We start from the raw sequence: 27,260 nt of genomic DNA, 5'->3' as shown, positions 1-27,260 counted from the left end.
AACCATTCCAACACCGTTAGATTCCTATTCTTTTGGACAACACTGCTTCCATTTTTCATATTTTTAACATTTATATTTTTAATTTTATTCAACTTTATTCAACAAAAATTTATAATGTATTTCAATGGGGAGACCCTTCAAATCCTCATTCAACTTACTCATTTTTAAACTCTTACTACTTCCACATACATTGACATAGAGCCACCATTCAAACTTTAAAACGAAGACAAGACATTCAACTATTCAACTTGCATTTATCTTTTCAATATCTATTATACTTTTTCTTCAGTTCCAGTTTAAGTTTCATGATGTTTTTTCACCCGTTTCAGAGTTTATAATGGGTGTGTATGGGACGGAATGTTGGGGCTAGAGTGAGACAGCTCAACTGCTAGAGTGAGAGGAGCAAAAAAATTAATCTTAAAATCTTTTTTAAAACTGCTGCTGTGTCCACAGCGTTTGCTCTACAGGTATGATTTTACCCTCAAAACGTAGCCATGGCTGTCCTCTTTCATCCAATGTGTTTACTATTGTACTAGGTGTTATGGTTCTTTCATAAATGTCACCAATGCACAGCCTCCTCCCTCCAACTCTTCCATAGACTCTAATGTTAAAATGGCTCAGAAGGTTCGTTTGAAAATCAGAAGAGCATGGTGTCTTTCCACTGTCACCACGTCCATATAATAAACTCCACAGGCATGAAAACTGAGAATTCGGTAGACTAGAAGCTGCTGTCGCTCACGGTGAAAGAATTTTGTCAATACGACTTGTACTTTTAATTTGGGAACGATTTGTTTCGGCCTGACTTTTCTGTTCATTTTAAGCAGCAAAAGTGAGGCGCATGTCTGTGTGCGTGTGTATGGAGCCATTGGGTGCAGTCACTATAGCAACCAGGCTCACACCTGCCTGCTTAACGAGCTCTGCCTGCCACTGTACCAAGATTCATCTTAAACACTTCTCTTTCAACTGCTGCTGTGTCCACAGTGTTACAGCCATCATTTTACCCTCAAAACGTCGCCATCGTTGTTCTTTTTCCAACATCTTGTCTTTCAAAGCTCAGAGATGTAAACTTTTTAAACTGTGTGGATCAAAGTGGAGGGATCACATTTGAGTCATTCAGTGATTCAAAGAATATGACCTTTTAATATTCTTTCAGATGTTTTCTGACTCTAAATGTTCTTTTCTCATTTCTTAGGTTTTTCTAATTTACAATTAAAACATTTTCAGTTTTTTTCCAACTCCTTCTTCTGTGTAACCTTCAGCTTTTAGCAGTTCAGCACCTTTGTTTTCAGGTTAAATTCGGGGTTTTTTTTTGTTTTTTTTTAATCTCATTCAATATTTTTAACTCAAAATTCAGCAATTAATTCATTTCAGTGCATACATTCAGATTCAAGCATTCACACTGCAGTTTCTTCAGAAAATGCACTTTCTAGTTTTAATAGCCCTTTCTAGATGCAAACTGGCTGCTTTTTTGTTTTTTGTTTTATTAAGCAAACAATTAAGAAATTATTCAAGAAAATATGCATAAATTTGATCCATGGTTAAAATCATTTAAAAGTTACGGCTAGATACAAGATTTCTCAAAATTGCATCCACCTGAACTACTGGAACAGTAATAAGTTATTGTATAAGTAAATAAATATAAATATTTCTAAATATTTAATGATAACTGTCTTTAGACTGTTTAGATACATTTTTGCAACAATACACTTTTAAATTTATGAACATTTTCAGAATTTAGTTTTTATTTGTACCATGGCACTTGTACAAAGTGGTGAATATCCTTAGATTGTACTAAGCTAAGAAGCTATAACTGGTAGTATTTTAAGTAGATTCAATGAGTTTAGAGCTTCATGGACTTATCAACAGGTTTGTTAACTTTCCTTAGTTCTCAACACAGAAAAGCCAAAAAACAACACTGATTGTCATCAGTAGCTTCATGCTGTTATTATTGCTCGCTCCCTACTCTTGACTCGTACATATCAAGTTTGTCGAATTTTTAACAAAACAAGCAAACGAAAAAAAAAGTGAACTGCAGGGAAGAAACTTACCTGCATGTGTTCTCGAGCAAGACTGCCTTCAACTAATCTTGACTTGTGACTTTGTTCATGTCACTTAACGTTAAGTTAAAGTAATTCTTTCAGCATATGTTGGAAAAATATGGTTGTTTAAAGTTATTATAAGAAAAAAAGTATTATAATACGAAAGCTCCACATTACAAACTATAATAAATGGACTTTTATTTGTCCTTTTTTGTTTGATTAACTTTTTTATTATTATTTAGTCACTTTAAAAAAAAAAACTTTTAAAGAAAAAACAAAAAACAATAGGATACTACAGATCTGCCAGTTTTCCGCATGAAATGCTCCTCTACCTGATGAAGCAAGCAAACATTTTTGCTGCAAATAAACTTCTGGTGTAGACCAAAATCAGTATCCTTTTAAAATAAGCTGAAAATCACAGCTAGTAGACAGATGTGAGACAAGTAAATCTCATAAAAACAGTTTGATAGACAAAAACAATACAGGTTACACATAATTGGATGCATATTATATTTATTTTTCAATATGCATATTAAATATTAACCTTTTTTTATACCTTAGATTCCCTTGGCCTCTCAAGTTTCAGGGCAATCATTAAAACAACCATCTTTAAAGAAAAGGAATAAACTCAAACATTTCAGTGCAAAGTGCTCAAGCCAAGTTCATTAAAACAACATACGATCCTGTCTCCGAGTTTAAAAATGAATTAGTTGACATGTATAAATAAAAGAAAACGAAAACAAGTCTGGCAGCTGTCCATAATAACTGAACTGATGTTACAAGAACAAACCCCTTTTTTTTCCAGTGTAAGTTCCCTTGGTTTGCAGCAAAGCATCAACTTACAAATTCTCACTTCATATACATATATTAATATGAACATTTTGTGTATTTTAATATAATCTTGTTACAGTTTCTACAAGAGGTCCATATGAATTAAATATTATATTAGGTGAACTTCTGTGATTTAGAGGTTTAGGATTACTCGGGATTTCTGCGTATTATCCACATACAATCTGTTGATATTGTCAGGGTTTTATAGATAATGTTGGCTCGTTTTGGAGATTATCATTACTCCAAAATTTGCAATGCACTCACACGTACACCTTGTTATCACCAGAGGACACTATTGGCATAAATGTCAAGTCATACGCAGGAACCCTGAGTACTGTGCGTGTGACCTTGCCTAAGCATAGGCAGACGCAAACTTGTTTGTTGTTTAGTGTCAGTCAAATGATCGCTCCACAGTCATGCTCATTCTGAGTGTGTTGAACTCTGGTAGAAAAGGCATCGTCTTTATCTGGCATCATCTCAAAAAAAACAACTCAAACGGCAGATTTTTAGCACACAGACAAAATGTCGTCCACTCACATTCATCCCTAACTTTCACCGCACACTCCATATTCCTCCCCATCCACCCAGCTTTATCTCAATAATGTATTTTTGAAACCTGTCCACTGCATTAATTCACAAATATTTCTGCTCATTCAACCACTCCACTTTGGTGATAACAATTTGCCATTCTTCCTGTAGCATTCCCTAACTGACTTTCTACATGGTATCTAGGATAAGCTTAACATAATTACATTATTAGTAATTACAGCTCTGTCTATGCTCCCTACTTTTCCTTTTAGTGCCCAGTTACCATTTCAACAATTCACAGCTTTACACATCAGTACCAGTCACTCCAACACACAGGTAACCCACACACACTCATCTGAACAAGCACACATCAGAACTGAGGACTATGTATGTCAAATCATCAATGACACAGTGCAGATAAGGTGTGCTGACATTAAAGATGTACATAAAGATTTAGAGAAACAGAAGGAACATGCAGGTGATTCCAGTTGCTGAAATGGAAGTTTAGAGTCTCAGTTTTTGTTATGGTTGGAATTACAGTAAAGTTGACGTGTCTGAAGAGACAGATTCTGGGTGGGGTAAATTTTCAAAGCCTGTTCTTAAACCGCATAATCAGGAGAAAGTCACTTGATGCAAAGAAGATTCAGCAGTTTAGACAATAAGTGGCTATGCTCCAGAAAGAAAACTTTGAGTTTTTAGTAGATGCAAGGGCTGAGTGTGATGCCCACATCTAACACTGAAAATTTATGGACCCTTAGTCTTATCCTCCTACTCCTTCGTGGCCGACTGTCAGCAGTCTGAGACTTCAGAGGTGTTGGAGTCACTGGCAAGTTTCCGACGTTGCCTCACAGATTTCTCCTCATCCTGTAGAGAAGACAGTGTTTTAACCATTTGGTGTAACTTAAATCTAATGCCAAGAGATCCTCCGTTTCTCGCCTGACAAAATCTCATCTTGGACACAAGATATCAAACATAAAATGTCTTAGGAAGGTTTACAGGACCTTGGTACTAGCATGTTTGACATAATAAAGCGTATGGTGACTGTATGTTTCATTGTATTATTTGTAATGTGGAGTGTAATAAACATTGAAGCATTTTAAGGGTCTGAAGATTTGCTGGAGAGCTTTTCATCTAAAGAGGTGAGTTATTATTGTTTCATTGGAGCAAAGACTGGTTGCTGGAGCTCAGAGAATTAAAACTGTAGTGTTACCGTCTGAAAAACTCCATTCTGTCCCCACTCCCCAGGAGAGTGGTCTTCAGGGTACTCTGCTTCATCCTCCTCTTCCTCCCCTTCTTCCTCTCTTACTGTGTCCATTCCATCTTCCTCATATTCTGTCAGACAGTCCGACTCCTCCGCTGATCAGAAAGATTTAGAGGAGATATTATAGAAAGAAATTATTGAGACTGACCCATCCATTTAAGGTGGCACTCATAAAATATCAGGAACATCCCCTATTATATTCAAGAAAAGAGACAAGGATACAATTCCTTATTTATCAGACTTATTGAATTGTACGTTGTCACAAAGGAGAATGCTGTAAGCTCTGTCTTTACTATTCTACATCAGAAGGAAAATATATTCCAACAAAACATCAAGAGCAACTCTTTCTAGACAATAATGAATTAGTAATTATTTACCTTCTGCAGCAAGGTAGCTTTGGACTGGCTCTATCCTCGATACAATCTCTGCAAGATCAGTGAAGTCAGCTCCTGGACACGTGTAGGACTAATGGACAACATGTTATTATTAGTATTACATATAGAACTTGCAGGTTCACCTTTAAAGACACGAGTTACAGCAGCCATGTAAGATAGGATTAATAGTTTAAGTGTGCGTATGTGCCCTTCTCACATCTGTTCTCTTGCTGTCATTGTAGTCGGCTGAACGATGGTCTTTCAGCATGTTCTCGATGATGTCACCCCGAGCCCAGCCAGTGAACACTAACTTGCCGTGCTGAAAGCCCACATCCTGCAATACACAGTAGTTCAAATGAAAGCTGTAAGTGTTTAGAAACAGACCAACTGATTTAAATTCAGACTGAAACACTGATGGATCCTGTGGTGTATTTAGAGTAATAATAAACATTTATATTTGCACTATGGGATGTTAAACCAACAGTTGACTAATTAAAGCTGTGATAGCTTTTCTTATGTTGCAATATACTATCTAAAGCTAGTAGCTTTACTTAAAAAAAAACATTTAAAAAATTAGCTGTCGATTCCATTTTCAAAGAAGCCCACATTGTTTTCCAGTATAAACAGAAACCAAAGTAGTACTTCTCCCTTTTTTGCCCAAATAATCAGATGATAGACACACGAATTTTAAAGCTGATCCATAATATGAGACTAGGGATTTACACAACTGTACTTGATGGGTTTAGATTTTATTATTGTCATTTGTATTAGGAAATATTTAACCATATATGCTTAGAGGTGTATAATCAATTGTGTAGTGATAGGATGTGTGATCGTACTTGTTTTTCAGATTCTCACCCTTCAAAGAGATTACACCCATTTTGGAAGTAGCCTGATTTCAGGTTCACACAAATAAAGTGTATTTTTGTGCAATTAAAAACCCCATACTGGGTAAGTAACTCACATAGATCTCATCAAACTTGCCAAAGTCCATGGTCTTGAAGCGGTCAATGGGTGGTCTGATGTACTCACAGTAGGCACTCTTCTTAACCACTTCTAACTGTCGCACGCACGACACATAGGCCAACCGTGACTGGATCTCTGCCATGTCCGGCACCTACAGAAGGGAGTATCATAGATCTTTATTCAGACAACACACTACCAGATTTCACAATAAATAAATAAAGATGAATCTGCTGATTCCATAGCAGAATTGGATATGCTACACATTGATCAGATGGACTCAAAAGGTACCACTGCCTCATACTGCCAACCCATAAAAGGCTTTTTCCCAGAAAAATCTTTCATAGAAAAATTTTGGCACCCTCTAAGAAAGTTTTAGCTCGAGCCAAATAGAAACATTTGGAACCAGTATTGTTGGACTCCACTTACTCAGTTACAAAAGACATTTATGTTAGCCCAATCTAAGACAGGAAAACTCCTGCATCCAGTACCTTTACTTTCTCTGCCCAGGGATTGATCCGTTTCCACAGCAACCACCAGCCCGACAGGCAATCGCCATAGTTACACAAGTCAGTCTCATCTTGACTACCCACGTCGATGGCAATGACTGTTCTGGCACCCGTGTTCCTCGCAATGTCCGCTGTTAGACGTTTAACACCAGTTTTTTCACACACAAGCACACAATCACGCAGACGAACGACCATAGCGTCACAAAATCCGGCAGCAGAGATGATAAGACAATAAATACGGTGTTAATAAGTTTGTTTCAGGTTTGCCTCCAGAAACCTTCATTTTTAGAGGCTCAGTGTTCTAACAGACGTACACCACAAAAACACAAAACTTTTAAGACATACAAGTTGTAAGCTCACTTCAGAGAATTTACAGCCAATTAAATGAGATGTATATATGTAAACTATACATATTTCCTGGCCAAATAGCGCAGGGCCTTTTTTATCCCCTTATTAAAAGGAGCTTTGCAATAGTAGGCATTTTTGTGGTGTTGAGTCTGTGGAAGACAACCCACAAGCCTGAAACACTGATCCAGCACCCCAAGAACAACTTTAAAAGCAGCTACACAGAAGGCAGAGTGAAACAAACAAACACAGGATGTTAATTTGACAAAGTTCCCTTCCACTGGATCAATCTTTTGGGCCCAGGCAGCACCATATTTCACAAAGCATTAGCCGGGACACAATGAGAAATGATTTAAATGCAGAGCAGAAAACTGCAATAGGCCAGTCTCATTGTGAAATATGGTTCTGTTTCTTCAGTACAGAGGATATTTTTTTATTATAAATACATCAACCCAGACTCAGGGGAATTTTCACCGCCACATCAAAATGAAAACTATGTAGTATGCATCTCAATTGTCATCATCATCGCACAAACATTTCAGGAATATGTACCTTTGGCTCTGTGCAGTTGCTTTTAAGCAATGATCATCCATTTACTAGTCTGCAGACAAAAAAAGTTGTTCCCCTGAGTCTGAACACACACCACTGATTTTTCCTCTTGTTGAAAGCACGTGACAAAAAAAAACTTACGTTTTATTCTTACAGCTTAAACAGAAACCTCACCAGGCAGCTTTTTGGGTTTGTTTTAATGTAAACTTGCCTGAAGTAGTTAATTTTGAAAATGTGTGGAACATTTGTATGATTATAATACCAATTAAGATTTTGCTGCAAGCCTGTTAAAAATATTATTGCCAATCATACAACAGTTTCAACATGAGAAGAATCAGAATGTAATCTCAAAGCAGACTGGCGTCTTATGCATGGCGGTTTTGATGTCAGAAGAGGATTTGTTTCCATTTCTTCAAATGTATATTTACTAGAAACTTCTCTCCAACCTTTTTAATTCTATCCCTATCTGACACCAGGCTGCTTCACATACAAATACATCCCCACTGTTTAATGCAATATTTCCTAGTTGTAGAAAAAGCCTTGTATTTATATAAAATTTAAATAAACTTTAAACGTTGCATTTCTTCCCCCATCTGGCAAACCAGGTTACTTCAGCGATTGATTTAAAGTATAGTTTGTTTTAATCTGGGCTTTTCAGTCCACTGATTTGAATTTTCTCATTATATAAATTTGAACCGGCTTAATATTCAGATGGGGAAAGCTCAGCAATACCACAGGACTTTCCTCCATTAACATTAAGCATTCATCCACTTACTTAAAAACACAACCTCTTAATATTGCTAACCTAAAAACCACCATTCAAAGCATCCCCCCATCACCATCCCACCTTCCCCCTCCTCTGGGAGACAGGAGTTGGATAGAAATTAAGGACTGGATTGGTTCGGGGTGGGGTGAGGTGGGGAGCAGGGGGTTACCACCTATACTTGCCTGGCAGGTTGTTGATGTAGCCACCATCCATTAGCAAGTTGCCATCTTTGGGGTCGCAGAGAGGCGGCAGGTACCCTGAGAGGGTCATGCTCGCCCGTACATAGCGCCACAGTGAGCCTGGCACACCAAGGAGGGAAGGAGGGAGGAGGAAGGGGGGGATAACATCTCAATAATGTTTGCTATACGTTTCAGATTAGTGTCGACACAGACCGCAATCCAAACACCAGAGCGAGGTCGGACAAAAGAAGGTAGTCGATCCCTGCAAAGGCTAGGACTGTCGTTCTGCCTACCTTTAAACTCTGCTGTAAACCACTGCAAACCTCATTACCTTGCACATAGATCCTGTGTGGCTTGTGCAAAAGGTAAAAAAGTAAATGGCAACCATCACAGAGAATCAAGGTTGTTTCATCTCCAAACTATGTCCCAAAAACAGTGCTTCACTGCATATGATCCTCCTTTATAAGTTCCTCAAAATCTACAGACCTATTGCAACGTTAGTGAATAAACCAAAGCAGTAGAATCCAATTTTACTCCTATTGCCAACTGTGTGTAGGGACGGAGCAGTAGTAGATGTTGATGTGACAATGTTTGGAGATTTTTCAGAGTGAATATTACAGGGAAGCAACCAGCCTACTCTGTCCTGCAGTACAGCTCAGTGTCAGCAGAGGGCAGGAGCAGACAAAGTGCTGCATGGGTTGGAAGGATAAGGAGCACCACAGAGAAAAGTGAGGGGTGCTACTATGCATAGAGAATATGTGAATGCTTGAACAGAATTACATTACTGAAATGTGACTTCTGAAAAAACACCACTTGCAGATTTTCATCCCTGTTGATTGTTTGTCATTTTAAGGGCTTCGTTGACTGTGTATAAGAGGTGCAATGTGCAACAGCAAGATCCAGAACACATATTTTCTAATAATAATAATAATAATAATAATAATAATGATATTTGTCATCAATATATATTTATGAAAGATATATAGATGGGATGGCTTTAACTAACATACTGGCATGCATAAAAAAGCAAGCAAAGCCAGGGGAGAGGACAACAGCTGGATAGGAGGGATTGAACATGCTCCTGTAGGCAGAGATGACTGAAATAAAATAGAAGCAGGGAATCAAATTGCATTTCAGTCCATTTGACATACACATTTAGGTGAATTGGAACACACAGTGATTTACATGTGATGTCAACATCTCATGTAGATTGCAGCCGTTCACCATCTCGTCAGTTCAACACTGAATACTGTCTGTTCTCTATACTTGATCTCGAGCTGATAAATCTGCCAACATCTAAATTAATTGAGGTTGACTTCAATTGAAAATGACAAAGAAGAAAGAAAAAAAGCCAAGTACAGTGGTGCATGAAGACATGCCTCAACCTTAATGTCATAGGAGAAGTGTGAGTTTCAGCAAATAGATGTGTTCAGATGAAGCCTGATGATCATGCAGCTCTCTATGACCGACAGATATCCAAACATGCATGGAGAAATCCTGAGACTGAATAAACACAGTGGAGTTCAGTGGGTTTCGTGATTTTTTTTTTTTTAGGTGACACTAAGCTAAATGGATAAAACGTGTTCTCTGTGTGAATAACAAAGTCAATGGGAGAGACGGTATGATGCAATCTGGGCTTTAAGATATATGTAGGATGTAGTCTTTCCTTCCAAACCATGGGCTCCCAATATCCACCAAGTCAAGGTGGGGTTAGTTACATTGAGAACTTGGGAGGGAGACGAAAGAAGAGGAGGGTAGCTGGGTGGTTGATTGTCGATTTGGGGATGGAGGCGGGAGGGGGGAGGTTTTGGTGAGCGGGTGTTTAAAATCTGACCTGGGACATTGTTAACATAGCAACCATCCACAAGCAAGTGGCCATCCTTGGGGTCGCACAGGGGAGGTAAATAGGGGGTGTAGGAGGCGCTGGCTCTAACATAGCGCCAGACACAACCTGTCAGGAAATGGAGATGGAAAAGGAGCAACACATCAAATATGGGCCAGACTCCACATCACAGATGGGGTAAAAGAAATATGAAGGAGAGTAAAAGAAAGAAAGGAGAAGAATAAAGAGAGAGAGAGAGCGAGGAACATGGAGAAAGAAATGCCTGCAAGATAGTGAGGAAACTGAAAGTAGCCGCAAGTAGCTAAAAAGAGAAATGGGAGTATAATCTCATCAAAATTACTTTTATATGCCTGTGATTTTAAGAAAATATTGCAAATTCTAATATGATCCACCTTTTATATAGAGAGCTAAACTGCAGGAGTACTCTATAACCTTTTAAATGTAACTATTTGAGGGAAAAGAGGTTACCTCAGAGCTTTGTTCAGAATACTAACAGGATATCAAAATATTTGTGAAGTAAAATTTAATTCAAGGAACAGAATATGATCTGACATGAACAGTTTATTTTTAGGATAAATATTAAAAGCCAGTGGTGATGTAAATGAAAGAAAATGAAGGAGAAAGAACAAAGTATCAGAGAACAAATTTGAAAAGAAAATAAAGAACAGTGATGCTATCTGATGTGTTCATTAAGCATGTCAGAGAAATAGTATTAGCACTGTTAGATGACTGGTTCATCCAGCAAGGTGCGATAAAGACAAGAAGACAAGGGATAACTGTAAGAGACATGAGATGAACAGACAGAAACAAGGAAAGAGAGACAGACAGAGAGTCTTAGGCCTCCAACTAAAGCTTCTAAAAAATATAAAAAGGGAAAAAAATCCTAGGTAATTTTTCTGTAAAAGATTTGCAATTTCTATTTAGCTTCATATCATTCTTAAATTTGTGCCTTGGCTGTGTTCCTCACTGGATAAAAACCAAAGTAAGTAATTCAAACTCTCTGCCTTACAACAACCATCAAAATGACAGTTATTATTTCCTTTCAGTGACTCAGAGTGACATATTCACAATAGCACCAAGCTAGAAATGCTGGACAAAAGCAAACCAAAAAAACCAAAACCAAAGAAAGCACAGAATGGAGATGAAGGAGTGATGGATGCAACATGGGATGGAAACCACTAAAAGACAATGCGGTAAATGGTAAGTTAAAGTGTTCTGGATCCTACATGTTGACATGGGAGAAGATTCAGTATTCTGAGGTGAGTGACTACACAGGTTATTTTGTCTTTGTTGTAAACTATAAATGAGCATATCTGTAATGTCTCTCCATGCTCAGAAAGACCAGACATAAAGTTATATATGAAGTGAATTCGGGGAGTTTTAAACATAAATTGGATTGACACTAAACAATGAAAAAGCTACAGGTTTGTTTGTTTTTTATATTAGCACATGGCGATAGTAAGAAAGGAAAATCCAGATATAGAAGAGAGAGGAAGAAAGAAAGAATGAAATTTAAGTAGGCACATGATAAGAGGCAAAAGATGGCAACAATGAAACCAAGTAAGAAGGCGTAACTCTAGCAGTTAGTTCATCCACATGCCAAGATGCAAACATAAGCATTCAGCGTGCTTAGCTGCAGGACTGAGACCTGAAAGCTTATGAACTCCTCAAATCCAGCAATCAGCCAGTTAATAATTCAAAACACTGATTTTACATCAAAGACTACAATAACTTCATTTAATGTACAAGACTGAATATTAGAAACGAGCATTAAACAGAAAATGGTAAACTGGATTTGAGGGTTGTTTTTTCCACACACAGTTGTTTTAGATTGCAGAGATTCATTTTGGCTATTGTTAGTGATGGTGCATTTTTAAGCAAGTCAAAAAGAACACACATCTCAGCAAATACACAGACAAGCATCAAAACATACGTCCTTTCTTTTGTACATACTTAGCAAAATCTCTTTCTAACACTTTAATGGAGGCATACTCCAAACAAGGTTGAAACTGGCATGTTTTTTGTAGGAACAAATAAATGGGTTTGCAAACGAAAGGCTACATGTTCCTTTGATAACTGCACTGTAATCACATATTCAAACATTTTTAATTATCCAATCTAGTATTTCTCCCTGTCTCATATATTTTTGATATGAGGAACTTAAACCTGCTTTCAGAATAACTTTAAGTATCCTCCCACGGGTAGTGGACACAGTAAAAGCAGGCCTCTGTTTTGCCCATTTCCAGATGCACGCCTTGGATGCTGTTCTAGTAGTTTTGCATAATTTACAGTTCAAAAGAAGAAGTGGCTCACAGGGATGACTTTTACATGTACTGACCTCATTACTGGAAATTATGTCCCTATATATGAGAGAAGGTACAGAGAAGCATCATAGCCTCCCCCCCTTAATCAAATATACAATTTGCCACCTACACATATATCCACCATATTAGTATTTGTCTATGTGGAGATTGCAAACACACCAGTTCAGTTTAGTTTGGTGTACATCCACCTCCAACCTTACATCTGAGACTTCTGAGAACATGCAATCCTGCCACTCTCATAATGCATTAGCCAGCTAAATGCTTGTTTGTGGCATCAGCTTAAGCCTAAACGTACAACATTTACAGATTTGCCATCTAGAGAATACGAGACATTATAATCCCTTTAGTACCTCGTGACACTTGACTGAGTAGAACAACATGCCAGTATATTCACTTAGATAAGAGCTTTGATCACTGTACCATATTATTTCTGACTGACTGCTGCAACCATTTAATTACATATGAAACCAATTTCACACATTAGTTTTCTGTCATTCAGGGCAGTAAAAATGGATTAAGTTGGGTTAAATTTAAAAAGAAGCAACTGTTCATTTCCACTTACATGTATGCATGAATGTGAACTATTCTTAAATCTTAGTAAATGTACTCCATGTAAACATAATGTGAAATACAAACGTACTGTAGTAATCTCGACTAAATTTTAAGCTAATAAAATGCTACAGGGGTAACGACCCCTGCGGTTAGAACAGCGCTCACTTACCATCCTGATGAACACGCATAGCTGAGGCCGTGATGTCAGTGGTGACGTTGAAGTACGGCAGCCACAGGTCCTGAGAAAACATTTTATTTCAAAGTTAATGATAGAAAAAAAACAAAACCCTCTTGTCTTATGGCAATGTTGTTGCAATAGGGAAAAAACATTTTGTACCACAGTCCCACCTCTATTTGCTTGTCCTGAAACACTTTATAGATGCTGGTGTTAAAGGCAGAGCCAGAGAACATGGAGGTGATGGGATAGGTAAGATCCAGAACTGTTTTAAACACCGAATTCATTGCCTGTTAAACAAAGAATTGCAGGGAATTAGTAGATGTTTGTCAGATTTTTGTGAAAAACTAAATTGTCATCAGATATGACCAAAAAAATGATTGCGTTGATAGTCCTAGATGTGTGTGCTCTACCTTAGACCACTCTCTTGCTCTCTGTTTTGTTCTAACAGCACTCCTTTCTTCTGCATAAAGGGCACCGATGAAAGAGCCAATTGAGGTTCCACCCACTATGTCAATAGGAATCCCTGCTTCCTCCATAGCTTTAATTACACCGACATGAGAGCAGCCTCTGTAAGAGGGAGACAATTTGTCTGAAAACAAGCAAGTACGCACGATGCAGAGTACATTTACAACATCAGTATTTGAAATGGCTTTTAGACTAAAAGACAGACACATTTTCCTAATGCTGCTTTACTCTGTATACAGGCACAGCATAGTGTTTCCACATTAGAAATCCTTCCATACATTACCACACAGACATTAACTGCACATTAGTTTAGTACTGCTGAACGTTTGTGAACTTTATTGGTGCAGAAAGTCTCATCGACTTTGCTCACCTAGCACCGCCACCTCCAAGCACGAGAGCAATGCTGTTTCCAGTGAGGACTCGGGCCAGCCGAGAGAAGTCACTATGTCTGTCTGCCGTTTTCTCAAATACCTTCTCATACACCTCCCTCTGCACAAGCACAGGAAGAAAAACACACAAAAATAAATACAGGGGTTACATTTTATTATGTGTAACAATATTATCAAAATATTACAATTGCTGTTATGTTGAACAGTAAATAGGGCTGGATGAGGTTGCTTTAAAAAAAACAACAACACTCAAGCAACATTTTAATGAATGAAATGATGCAAAAAACAACAACCCCCCCCCAAAAAAAACAAACAAAAAAAAAAAAAAACAGTGAGGCCTCCCCAAAGTGACAGGGGAGTGCTTTACCAACTAAACCTTCTATGATGTTTCCAACATGAAGTGCATACTGGCAGCTGTAACCGAGTTACAAAAAGTTTTAGTGTGAGAGCTATCCTAATGGTGTGTCTTGTGGCTGGAGTGCCAGAAAAAGAAATTACTCTTCAAGAGAGTCAGGAGGTCTGGCTAGTATTTAACAATGCGAAAAGCTGCAGATGTGAAAGGGTAATGTGTGTGCACGTGCCCTAATTAGCAAAAAGCAGAGAACTGTGTATTGTTTACTGTTAAAATGTGAGGCTCAAACCCATGTGGACTGTAGTTAATATCAATCTAGCATACTCAATATTCAAAACAAGGCTTTTATATTCTCCTAGAATATTGTACCTTCTAGAAATTATGGTACTGATATCTCTGCCATTCTGTCCACCCCTAAATGTAAATAAACTGAAAGCATCTAAAAATCCTATAAAAAAATTGACTCTGTACCAGTTTGCTGGGACCTCGTCTGGAGAAGACCCTCCGGGGACACTTGAGGTGAAGATGCCCTGAGCACCAGCTGCGCATGTTGAGCCACTCGACTGTCCTGGAAGGTCCAGGTCCATCTTCTCTGTGCAAAAGGACCAACTGTTTCAAAGCTCGCACTGCTGTGTTTTCCAGCATCTGCTCCAACTGAAGGAAGACGAGACAGTTAAAGTTATCTGTTGCCATTAGATTTCTTCTCTTCCCAGCTCTTTTCCCACACACACACACACACACACACACACACACACACACACACACACTTCTCCTAGTGTAGGTTCCTGGTCCCCAAGACCAACAATGAGGATGCAGTCAGCCTGTCGGATGCAGCGCTGTGTCCATGGGGTCATGCTGTTGTCTGTCTGGTAGAGGACAATCCGATTGATGTCCTCCTGCTGGGCCAGCCAGCCGGAGAGACGATACTCATGGATACTGATGGATAGAGAAGAAAAGCAGAGACACAGACAACGACTTGGAGGTATGAAAAGTAGCAGAAGTAATTTGTTTACATTTTAATACATTATAGGTATGCAACACGAACCACGCCTACAGCATTTATAGCACTTATTTGCAATGCCTGTCTCTACAAAAATACAAAACTCAGTAACATCTAAACAAGTAAGGAAAAAATAACACACACACTAAATGCATAGCTTCAAGTAAAGCCCAAGCAACAAGAAAAAAGGGTTTGTGATACAGACAAGATTCTTTGATTATCAGACTGACCTGTCCAAAGCCGAAGCACCCAGACGTTCTCTAATTATGTCACTGGTTAAAAGTAATGTAGGTCCTACAAGAGTCAAACAAATTGTATATCACAAAAAAGTAAAGAACTTGTGCGTTTGTTTGTCGACCTGCTTTAATTTAAAGACACAGCTACACAGAAGTCAAGCAATCCCACTAAAAAAAGGATTTTTACGAACAAAACTGAAATGTGTGGGTTTACCAATGGCACTAAGTGCATGGCTGAGCTCTAGGTTGAATGCATTGATTGGCACTTCATCACAAACAGGCAGCACTGCGACAGTGGAGAGGTTGCTTGCTGGGTTGGTGACATCAGCACTTGTTGTCATGCTGGGAAGACTGAGGGCTGAACCTAAAAGATTAAAACAGTGAACAAATGGAGTGAATGAGAAACTGAAGGCTGTAAAAGCACAGCTGGCTGGTGAGGAAGCACGCATGTGTGTGTTACTGCCCTCACTAGTCAATACTTGAATCGACAAAATGAACTAGACTATGTCAAGATAAATTAGCATTCAACTACATGACCAGAGTGACGCATAACGCCATCCTGCACAGGCGTGGGGGGCGTTACCCTGAAAAGAATATAACACTCCTAACTTTAGCAACACTAATCAAACTAGCATGACAAACTAAATCTGTATGTGCAACCACATGTCCCAGTGATGACGTGCAATAATAACAGTAGTATATGTGTGTATGTCTCGGCAACATCTGCAATATTTAGAATACCATTTAATTTTTGAATAAAGTGAATAATGGTCTCATGTGGTTCTGCATTAGTTCTCAACCTTGCTCATTAGCGCATGCTCATTTCATTAAATCTGGTCACCTGATCTTTTTTTTGGTTTTTTTCTTCTCCTCAATTTACTGGACTTACCAGAGAATGGCCCACGACCCTGCTGCAGATTTCCCAGAATCTTCTGACCCAACAAGTGGATCAACCTTGTCACCACCTAAACACAACAGTAGAGAAAATTGAAAAGAAACTATGTTATTATAGTACATTAATAACATAAAAAGCCACTTAATAGTACTTCAAGGACAAAGTCACAGACCTGTGGATATCGTCGCTTGATGTTGTTAAGGGTTCCCTCGGGCAGTTTAACCAGCTCAGTGTCTCTCACAGCATGGACCGTTGTGGCTCTTGGCTGTTTGGTCAGCGCCTCTACCTGATACATAGTTAGATTGGATTAGTCCCTCACTTAAAACTTAAAAAAAAAAAAAGAAATGAGAAGAAATCTAATCGAAATTTTCCAGATGTGGAAAAATGCAGCACACTGCTCTAGTCCCAATCCTAGCTCAGGACCACAGCTGTTTTTAACTTAATAGTCTTGAGCTTATTTTACTAACTAGTATCTATTCACACATGGGTAGGATGAGACAAAAATGCCTTGTTCTCACCACTCCAATGAGTTCTCCTCTACCGTATTCCCCCACCAGTTCTTTCTTGCCGTTCGCCTTACGGATGACTGAACGCAGACGTCCATTCAGAACAATGTAGGTGCAGTCTGACTTGTCATCCTGTCTGTTGATGCGTAGATTACAGGAAGAAAAAGCATATTTTACATTTACCGTTATAATTATGACTGAATAATAAGAAATGTAACAGGATGACCAAGTATTGTTTTCACATAGATGCAAAGATTGTTTTCATTTCTTTGTCTAAGTAAAGACGAGAGCAGAGTACCTGTAGAGGGCTCTGCCAGCTTCTACAGCCATCCAATCAATGGCAAAGTCCATCTGCCTGACAAAAGGAGACATCCGGACTGCAACCGTGTGGGCTGCACTCAGCACCACGCTGGGCTGCTCCCTCATGATCCTGCAGGGGGAAGCATATAACAGAAAGAGTGAGAACAAATACTGAATAATTCACACTGGAATATGGTCAAAAGTAGAGAGATATAACTCAAAACTGGGAGATTACTTTAGAAAAGAATACTAAAAGTTTACTTTTTTATATTTTAAGCTTTCATATTCTCTGGATGTATGTATGAATTTCACAAGCTGGCTTTTTCTTATTTATTCAGGTGATACAAGCTTTGTGTAAATGTGTATGCATGTTTGTTTTTGTTTTTAACTCAATTTAGCTTCAGTTAGCTTTCAGAGTGGGTTTGCTCATTTCAGTTCTTACTGTTTGAAAATGTTTAGTTTTAGTTTAGTGTTTATTAGTTTCAGTTGTTTTAGTGTTTTTAATTATTAATGTATGGAGCGCAAATGGTAGAGGCAAAATTTAGGAAAATCAGCACACGTATTATAATAATTAAAAAAAGAAAAAGAAGAAGAAAAAAGCAGGCGTTTTTGAAAGCAGGTGAATCGCATTCAAATTCTCAATCAACATGTCCATCGGTGCCTCATCGGCAAGTTGTGATAACAAATTTTATAAAATTAACAGATGCTAAAACTAAGGGTATTTCTCCCATATTTTTATTGTATTTTAATTAGTTTTTATTTGTTTCAGATGGTTTACAAAAATGTCGTTTTTAAATTAACCTCCTGGGACCTGACATCTGCATATGGGGACATCACATTTTGGGTTGTCTAGACCACAATACTAAATTTTGCTCTTTCAAATGGCTTTCAAACGGGCCGTATTGCTCAAAGAGGCACAATTGTTGTTTCTCATTTTGCTTTTGTGTTTTGCTGCTGTGTTCAGACACCAAATAAAGAGTTTTGCACATTATTACTCAATTGTGACTTAATAGTTTTCTATCGAACACTAAAAAGCCAAATAGCAAAGAGAAATTAAAAATGCATGCCATGAAAGAGTTCAGGTCTTAGGAGGTTAATTTATTTTTTAAAATGTAATTTAGAATAACCTTAAATATAAGTGAAAGTGACCTAAAGTTATTTGCATCTCTTGCACTTAAAAGTTTATCCGCACTAAAGCCGTAAGACTCACTCATAGAATTCAGACTTTGAGATCTTCAAATAAGTACAGTCTCGTACAGCCTTGATGGTAAATATAAGGGGTTCTCCAGTGAGTACAGCAAGCTGGCCCACCATCTCTCCCGGATGGGTGACAAACAGACAGACATCCTCCTGCTTGCCGATCATCCGCTGGTAGACGTGCAGACAACCAGACAGGACAAAGTGCAAACTCACGTCCTTTTGAAGTGAAAATAGGAAGGAGGAAAAAAGAAATACAAAGACAAAAATAACTTTTACTGCTGCAGTAATGTACTTTCTTTCTTTACTACATCTAATCTATTTCTGCTTTATTAATGCAATTAAAAGAGTAATTTGTAAGTTTTCAAAAGGTCATAGGGTTTCAGAATGTGTGAAATACCTGGTCTCCCTGTCTTGCTAACACAGCTCCTGCTTTTGCATGGTGCAGAGTCACTCTGCTGTTTAACAGAGATGGGTCCTGCATAACAAAAGGCAGAAAGCAAAGCAAAAGTCAAAAATTTATTGGGCAGTGACAAACGATAAAGCTAAGTGGAAAAAGACAGTGAATGAAATGCTTTTACTCCACTTTGATGAGCCTCGGAGAAAGATCGTGCTGCAGGCAATGATTTATTTCTTCACTCACACTTTGATCTAGTTACACAAATTTATTTTAAAAGTTTAAATGTAGCAACACCTGCACAGAGGCACAGATTGCATCAAGTGAATTACACAACCCCCTAAAGCACCACTGAACTCTTGCGTTTATTTTTTGTCATCACAGACTCAGTAACTCTTTCTTTTTCTAAAGCAACAGTCAATCATAAGGAAACCTATTTGCTTGCATTATTTGTCAAAACAAATTGTTCGTCGTATTATGATCACAGCCTGTAGGAGTTTAAACCGGCATAGAACAACAGCAAAATACTATCCTTGAACAATCAAAAAAAGTAAAACGAACCTCAATCCTCATAAGCTTTAGGACCTCCTTCTGACCTTCCTCAAAGAGAGCGGCACTGGATCGATTTGACACGGGTGTAAAAATGTTGTCCACAACTGGCTCTTCCTCTGGATACAGATAGATTCCTGAAGGAACTTCATCTACTGTCACCTTCCTCTCACGCTGTTCCTGTGATATGGACTGTAATAATGTAATAGAATAATCATAATGTAATATGCATACTTTGCCAATTTATAATAGGTGTTCCTGCTGTTAAATCAGGAATTCTAATTCTAAAAAACGTTATCAGAGATACAGCACTACTCTTTTTCCACACTTTCTCAAATATCTTATATTTAGCTTATCTTTAAATATTTTTGGCTTATGAATCATATATTAATTACTTCTTTGTTATTCATTAACTGTGGTCTATACTATTCTCCATTCTAAAATACTTCTGTTTTCTTTAAGTAATTAACCAATGTAATGTATACATATAAGGAGGGTTTATATCTTTTCTCATTTTTGTCCTGAGAGTCTGCAGTGTACTGACCCGAGTATAAGTGGGTGGAGTGTTGCTTTCCTCTGCCGAGACAGAAATCCGTCCTCTTTCATACGCCATGTCAAAGTCTGATCTTAGACTTTTCTGTACACCTGTTTAAAAGGTCAACATTTAAGTGGTTTAATTATTCTTAGGTTGATCTATGTTTAAAAAGAACAAATGAAAATGTGATGGCGCAAGCAAAAGGCAAAATATATTGTCATTTTTTTAAAAGGTTTTGCCTGCTTATTTACCTGCACTGTTAAAATACATTTCTTACAAATACAAGTGTTTCTAAAACAGTAACATTAACAACTGGTCATATATGTTAAAGTGGGCAATAGGCAAACTTTTTAATATGAGCAGTATACATTAGGTGTGCATAGCATATTGTAGATGGATGAGCTGAACGGTTTGTGGTATCAGTGTAACACTTCGGCTACCCATTCTCTGCTGGCTTCTCAGTAATCATTCTACATTAAAACATGTTTAAAATATCACACTGCACTGGAAGAAAGTGTCTGACTTTCAGCAAAACTAAAGAACAGTAAGACAATATAATCTGTCAGTACAAGAGAAAGATCCCTCACCAGCAATGTCTACAGGCATTGAGATTGTCCTGCTAAGAGTTGGCACTGTTCCATCCTTCCCTTGTTCTCCTGTTGTGAAAAATAAATACGATTTAAAGCATTTCTAAGTCACCCCAAAGCAAAAATAGCACCGGAGAAGACATATGCAGGGTTCATACGCATTTTTTGGGGTCAAATTCAAGCACTTTTAAGCACTTTCAAGGTCCATTTTCAAGCTTTTCCAGCACATAGCCAAAAAAAACAAAACAATTTATGTTTCACTTTGCATCACCTCAGTAAGAGGTAAAATGTAGGGGCGGGGTCACACATTGAAACAGACTGACATGCAGAGGTGCGAGGCAGCCCAGGCAGGGAAATTTTACTTTGCGACTCCTTTTATTTCTCTATCTGATAAGAAAACTATTCGGTCAGATAGTTATTTGTGGTGAATGAAATACAGTTTCAAGCACGTTTAAGCACCACATCTGAAATTCAAGCACTTTTCGTACCTTGAAAAGGCAATATTAAAATTTATGAATTTTCAAGGATTTCAACCACCCATACGAACCCTGCATATGAAGCTTTAAAGCAACTCTGTACACCTCAACTAAGATTCAGCTTCTCTAACACTGTGAGTTACTTAATCTGTATGCTGACACCCTACCTGGAGTTTCACCTTTAACGGCTGCTTCTCGGTGCTCCTCAGGTACCGTCAGGCTGCCAAAGCGTTTGCCATGGCGTACAGGACTGGTGCGAGTAGGGTGGGGTGACTGCGGTGGCAGACGTGAGGGATGCATTTCCTGTAAAAACAAGTAATGTATGGATGAGAGTGAGGTAGATGATTAATTTGAGTGTGTGTTCACAAGGTGGAAAGTACACCATGATATTAGTATTTAGGCACTGAAATCATGAAAACAGCAGGATGTGTATGAGGACTATGAGGTCCAGGTCACAAGGGTTACAGCACTTGTGAATCTATGTTACCGGTAACTTTACTGGTTGAGTGATAACTATCAACATACAGGAATTCTGTGGACTATTTTAAAGCATTTGAATGGGCAAACACGCATTACTCCTCGTCTTAAATATTTATATTGGCTTACATTTGATCTCAGGACTAACACCATTCTGAACTCTTTGATGAATATAATTGGGGTTTTTTAAGGCAATTAATCAGTTTAAGACTTTCTTTCAAACTGGTGCCTTGATAAGATGAACTCACATGACTGAAGAGCTCATTGGTCAGCCCCAGATAGTTGTGCAGGGCTAGCACTGTTACTCTTTGGAGACGAACCATGATAATCTGAAATGGCACAACAGAAAGCTAGTCATTTCAAGCATGAAAGGAAAACAATTAGTTTACAGACGTCGAGCCAGAAATACAGTGTGTGGAAAACGAATCCATAAATTCGACTCTAATTTTAAGCACATCTACAAAAAACCCCACAAACACTGAGGAATAATAATCATTATACAACTCACCTGTACTACTCGCACTAGACTCTCGGGATATTTCTCAAATATAGACAGGAAGGCTTCTACAGGCAAACGGAGAACAGTGGAAACCTCTGCAGCCCGTGCTGACACTGTTCTATAAGGCTTCTGGTGGCCCTGCACACAAATATCCAAAAGAATACTTTACATTTTCTCAGTCTATCTGTACTTACAGAAGCTCTACAGGTGGGATGTTTCTAATTAGCAGTTTATTTGTTTTTATATGGAACGACCCCAAAACATTACTTAATTTCAATCGACACAGATTGAATTGGTTAAGGAGTTATTTAGAAAATAGGTCGCAATATGTACATTATCTCGGCAATACCTCTGAAAGATTGAAGATTGTATGTGGTGTTCCTCAAGGTTCTATTTTGGGACCTAAACTTTTTAATTTATATATTAATGATATCTGTGATGTATCAAAAAGGTTAAATTTAATTTTATTTGCAGATGACACAAATTTTTATTGCTCAGGAGAGAATGTGAAAGATTTGGTTGAAATTATGATTTATGAGATTTTAAGATTGAAAAAATGGTTTGATGTAAATAAATTATCTTTGAATCTGACAAAAACGAAATTCATGATATTTGGCAATCGTGTAAAGGAGGAAGAAGTCATTATGTCCATTGATGGAGAATTGATTGAAAGAGTTACTGAATTTCGCTTTTTGGGTGTAATAATAGATGAAAATTTGACGTGGAAATCACATATTGAGTATATTAGAAAGAAGATGGTTAAAAGCATTTATATTTTGGGAAATGTAAGAGATTTATTAGACTACAAAACAATGCGCATTTTATATTTTTCATTGTTTTTCTCATACTTTAGTTACTGTGTGGAAGTTTGGGGGAATACATATGAGAATACTATAAAACCTCTAAACTTATTACAGAAGAAAGTCATACGAATGATTCATAACGTTAGAGAACATTCAAATAAATTATTTATAAAATCGAAATTATTAAAATTAGGAGATTTAGTGAAACTACGAACACTATTAATTATGTTTAAGGCTAAAAATAATATTTTGCCTTTTAAGTTACAAAGATTATTTTTAATGTGTTCGGGGGAAGAAGACAGCAGAAGGAAATTTTATTTTAAGCATCAGCTAGCTAGGACTACACAAAGATTAATGAGTCCAACGGTTAGGGGTATACAACTTCATTATAATTTAAAGAATTGTATAAATTTACATTGTTTTAAAAAGTGTTACATGTCTAAAACGATAACTCAATATGAAGAACGTGAACGAAATTGGAGTTAACTGAAAAAGGATCCATTATTTTTTGCATCATTTTATTTTATTTACTTATCTTTTCTCCTTGTTACTATGTGGAGTGGTATATTCTGATCTGTTTGGTTTGCGTTAGGACCGGAGATAAATGTTAGTTTGTTCCTTGCTTTTTGGTGCCCACTTGCAATATAAGTTGGATTGTAGATAGGGGGCAGAGTTTAATAAGAACATTTTCTTCTTCCTGCTCCTTTTCACACATGGTTGCAGTGCTTTACTGATAGAAAGTGTGGTTGGTTTGTCTGAAAGAACTAACTGTGGAAACTGTTGTACCAAGTGTGAAATAAATAAATAAGTGAAATGAAATGAAATTTAGAAATGGATGAAAAAAAAAAGAAAAAAGAAAAGAAATGAATGCTGGGTTTAAACCAAATAATTACTTTAGAGTGTTGTGTCATCCAGTGAGAAACGGTTAACTGAGTCAGCAGGTGAATGTGCTGTAGTATGTAGGTGTGGGCCAACACAATGACACAAAGTCATGTTATCTTATTTAGCGCTGTGTAAATGACTGTTATGAGAACTGGCAGGGTCTGTATAAGTAGGTGTGGCACAAAGCCTTTATGTGCGGTAAGAAATAGGTGTGACCTACTGTGATGACATCCAGAATGCTCAGGAGGCTATGCACACTGTCTCCTGGGTAAACCTCTTTCACCACATTTTCTTTGCCATCCTGGAAGACAGGAGTAACGCATTCATATCTATGTAAACAATTAAGTTGTTTTCTAAGAACTTATACTCAAGTTCAACTTGAGTGTGTACATAAAGATTCACACAATCAATATACATATAGATGTACACAATCAAGTATCAATATAGATAAAGCCTGCACTAACATCTCCCTCAGGACTTAAAACTTGGTAAATATATCCAAACACTAACACTGGCTAAAGGAGACATGATTAGCTACAATTTTTTTAAAGCCAGTGTTCTTGTGGGTAAGCACCTTGGTAAACCACTTTGCTGCTTGCATAAGTTTGCACAAAGTATTTGTGCAAACTTACAAAACATACAATAAACTATAGTCATAATTAAAAACAACAGTTCATTGCATAAAATTCAGAGGTAAACATGATTAAAGGGACACGGAGCCTGCATACCGTTCCAGTAAGGCACAATTCTAGTTTTCCATCCTGAACAACATAGATGCTGCTGTCGGGCTGACCTGGCCTGAAGACATACTCCCCTTGTTGGAACTGCAAAAACACCATGTGTTTGCACAACTCCAAGAAGAGTGGCTTCTCAAAGTGACCCAGCACCCTGTATGAAAGGACAAAAGGGAAGCTTGGGGGTTAGGAATTACACTCATTGCAAACAGCTGCAAACACTTGGTTTGTACAAAGGGCAATTAAAATGGTCTTTCTGTTTAGTTGTGGATTTATATATTATAAAAAAATATGCAGAGGTGAATTAAATATTATAATACAGTATATGACACGAGAATTTATCAGTTGATGGTTCAATAACAGCAGGTACAAGGCACTTTTTATAGTAATGTAAAGATCCTACAGTATTCTGGAGAAAACCCCAACAAATCAAATTAAGCAACCCCCTATGAGCAAAACTGTGCTTAGGGAGGACCAAGCACCTGGATCTATGTACTCTGGACTACAAAACACAATCACACAGACATTAAACCTACCGGACATTTTTAAGCATGTAGAGCACCTCAGAGGGGAGGTGGGAATTGGCCACATCAAATTCAGTGAGGTCTGCCTCCAGCACTGAGGGAGGGGGCTCCTTAGCCTGAAGGATGGGAACCTCCTTTTTAAAGCGCAGGATCCTACACAAGTCACATGCAGGAAGATAATAAGAAGGAAATAAGAGGAAAGCAACTGCCACATAAAGAATGTTAGTACAATCAAAATAGCGTATGCTTGATGAAAGTTAGCATTCAGATGTACTTTTTGGCAATGTTGAGCATCTTCTGCTTCTTCTTTAGGCGTGGCCGTGAAGAAGAGGATGTACCCACAAGGGACGAGGTAGACTGGGAGACCTGATGAAACATAGTTTTGTTTAAATATTACTCTTTCCTTAAAAAAAAAAAAAAAAAAAGTACTATACACTGAAACACTACGAGAATGACGTGTTTCTGTGTGTGAGAGCCAGCTAGAGCTTTTATACAGCCTGACTCACTTTACGCATGATCTTTCGCCCATAGAACATCACTTTGTCTCTCTTGCGGAAGCGGTATTTGGGAGCCTCCTGAGCTTCTAAGTCTGTTAAACATAATAAATGACATTACCACAGGTATACACACTACTGACTTCATGACTATCCTTATGCGTTTTAGATGTACAATGAGAAATGCATTTCAGCAACTACTGACTTCGAAGCTTGATCCTCCGCAAGATGAAGAAGATCAGGATGGCGATGAGGACTATGGCGATACCTGCACCAATTACCATCCCCACCATCTGAATAAAGAGGAACCAAAGAGGGAGAACGTCAGTGGTATACATTATAGTATTTACAACAGTAAAGCATTTATTTACTTGGATATTTTAATATTAAAGTAATATTTTAGTTAAAGTATTTGTGTTTTCTAAAAAGAAAAAAAAAACTAAGTTGAGGCCATTAAAAACAAATAATTTTATTTTCAGTTTTTAATTATTTGTTCATTGTCATCAAGGTACATATATTACCAGCAGTAAACATGGTTACACCTACTTGAGATGTATTACCGTAGGTAGTTTCTGTTAGTTTTCCAATTTATTTCCAAGTGTATAAATCTACAGTTCCCTTACCTGTGTGACAAATTGGCTGTTGAATGAGACTTACTAAGACATGAAATCAAACTGGATGCTCACCATGCTCGTTTGTAGTTCCTCCTCCACAAAAGTCTTGATGTTATCAAACCCGTCCTAATGTAACAAGAGAAGACACAAACAGTACAGTCAATCAGAAAATGAAAAACAAAACAAATTAAAAAGTGTTTTAGGTATTGGTCCCAACCAACTACCGGCCAATAACCTGCCTCAGTACCACATGGAAGCTCCTTTTAGGCATCATAGTGGCTAATATGAACAGGCATGTGGCTAAATATATGAGAGGGGCACAGAAAAGAATTGGCAAGAATACCACAGGGGCGAAACACCAGCTACTGGTAGAAAGAGCAGTTGCTTGCGATTGCAAGACCAGACTGACCAACCTGTGGACCACCTGGATTGACTACAAGAAGGCCTATGACTCAATGCCCCACAACTGCATCCTGGAAACCTAGAGCTGTACAAGATCAACAGGTTCCTAAGAGTCTTCCTCGGGAACTAATGGGGGATATGGATACTGACTATGGAACAGGGGAATTGTAAGCCACCTCCTCCTCACCTACATTGATGACATCAAACTGCATACCCACAGGCAAATGGAAGCCATGAGAAGGATGGTAGGAAAACCACAACTAAAAAATACCTGCAGAGAGTAAGGCAGGTCCGGAGGAGTCAGCTGAATGGGAAGAAGAAGATCCAGGCAATCAACACCTACATCCTGCTAGAGATTAGATATCCTGCTGGGATACTAAGCTGGCCAAAAGAGGAGACAGAAGCCATGGACATCAAGATAAGGAAGCTCGTTAGTATGCATGGAGGGTTTCACCCCAAATCCAGCACCCTGAGAGTTTATGCTATGCAAAAAAAAAAAAAAGGCTGGGGACTAGTGAGCTTCAGAACCACTGTCCAGGATGAGACAACAAACATCCATGATGACTGCGTGCTTAGTAAATACCTCAGTCAGCAGAAACACAAGAAAGAAGAGGAGCAAGGACAAGAACCATGATGGAAGGACAGGCCCCTGGACAGTATATGCCACCGGCAGATAGATGAAGCAGCTGGCATCCAGCAATCCTAC

At 38.0% G+C, this 27,260-nt stretch overlaps 1 protein-coding gene across 5 annotated transcripts in view; it reads right to left on the bottom strand.

Moving 5' to 3' along the window:
- Window positions 1-2,535: 2,535 nt before the first annotated feature.
- pnpla6 (patatin-like phospholipase domain containing 6) overlaps window positions 2,536-27,260 on the bottom strand; it is a 33,432-nt gene continuing 8,707 nt past the window's right edge. Inside the window, exons 3-37 of one of the 5 annotated variants that reach the window (XM_086296390.1) lie at window positions 26,225-26,278; window positions 25,744-25,831; window positions 25,551-25,633; window positions 25,319-25,410; window positions 25,057-25,197; window positions 24,515-24,674; window positions 24,007-24,087; window positions 22,111-22,239; window positions 21,851-21,931; window positions 21,293-21,428; window positions 20,650-20,718; window positions 20,072-20,172; window positions 19,540-19,719; window positions 18,982-19,059; window positions 18,595-18,800; window positions 17,383-17,514; window positions 17,097-17,220; window positions 16,751-16,864; window positions 16,573-16,648; window positions 15,898-16,047; window positions 15,678-15,741; window positions 15,215-15,383; window positions 14,919-15,101; window positions 14,077-14,195; window positions 13,652-13,808; window positions 13,412-13,528; window positions 13,233-13,302; window positions 10,179-10,295; window positions 8,348-8,464; window positions 6,488-6,636; window positions 5,998-6,150; window positions 5,251-5,367; window positions 5,037-5,124; window positions 4,609-4,754; window positions 2,536-4,262 (exon numbers count right to left, since the gene is read on the bottom strand). In XM_086296390.1, coding sequence (XP_086152516.1) covers window positions 4,188-4,262; window positions 4,609-4,754; window positions 5,037-5,124; window positions 5,251-5,367; window positions 5,998-6,150; window positions 6,488-6,636; window positions 8,348-8,464; window positions 10,179-10,295; window positions 13,233-13,302; window positions 13,412-13,528; window positions 13,652-13,808; window positions 14,077-14,195; window positions 14,919-15,101; window positions 15,215-15,383; window positions 15,678-15,741; window positions 15,898-16,047; window positions 16,573-16,648; window positions 16,751-16,864; window positions 17,097-17,220; window positions 17,383-17,514; window positions 18,595-18,800; window positions 18,982-19,059; window positions 19,540-19,719; window positions 20,072-20,172; window positions 20,650-20,718; window positions 21,293-21,428; window positions 21,851-21,931; window positions 22,111-22,239; window positions 24,007-24,087; window positions 24,515-24,674; window positions 25,057-25,197; window positions 25,319-25,410; window positions 25,551-25,633; window positions 25,744-25,831; window positions 26,225-26,278 — 4,116 coding nt within the window. In that variant the 3' untranslated portion in view covers window positions 2,536-4,187. The remainder of the gene's footprint in view (window positions 4,263-4,608; window positions 4,755-5,036; window positions 5,125-5,250; window positions 5,368-5,997; window positions 6,151-6,487; window positions 6,637-8,347; window positions 8,465-10,178; window positions 10,296-13,232; window positions 13,303-13,411; window positions 13,529-13,651; window positions 13,809-14,076; window positions 14,196-14,918; window positions 15,102-15,214; window positions 15,384-15,677; window positions 15,742-15,897; window positions 16,048-16,572; window positions 16,649-16,750; window positions 16,865-17,096; window positions 17,221-17,382; window positions 17,515-18,594; window positions 18,801-18,981; window positions 19,060-19,539; window positions 19,720-20,071; window positions 20,173-20,649; window positions 20,719-21,292; window positions 21,429-21,850; window positions 21,932-22,110; window positions 22,240-24,006; window positions 24,088-24,514; window positions 24,675-25,056; window positions 25,198-25,318; window positions 25,411-25,550; window positions 25,634-25,743; window positions 25,832-26,224; window positions 26,279-27,260) is intronic. The other 4 variants (XM_086296387.1, XM_086296386.1, XM_086296388.1 and 1 more) reach the window with 4 other exon arrangements.

Source organism: Aulonocara sp. 'chitande type north' Nkhata Bay, linkage group LG6 (genome assembly GCF_057382095.1).
Source record: "Aulonocara sp. 'chitande type north' Nkhata Bay isolate Kocher_YH1m ecotype deep benthic linkage group LG6, A_spYH_male_GT1.1, whole genome shotgun sequence".
Classification (NCBI taxonomy): Eukaryota; Metazoa; Chordata; class Actinopteri; order Cichliformes; family Cichlidae; genus Aulonocara; species Aulonocara sp. 'chitande type north' Nkhata Bay.
The sequence above is the reverse complement of the archived record's forward strand: the minus strand, read 5'-3'. Positions and strand labels throughout refer to the sequence as shown.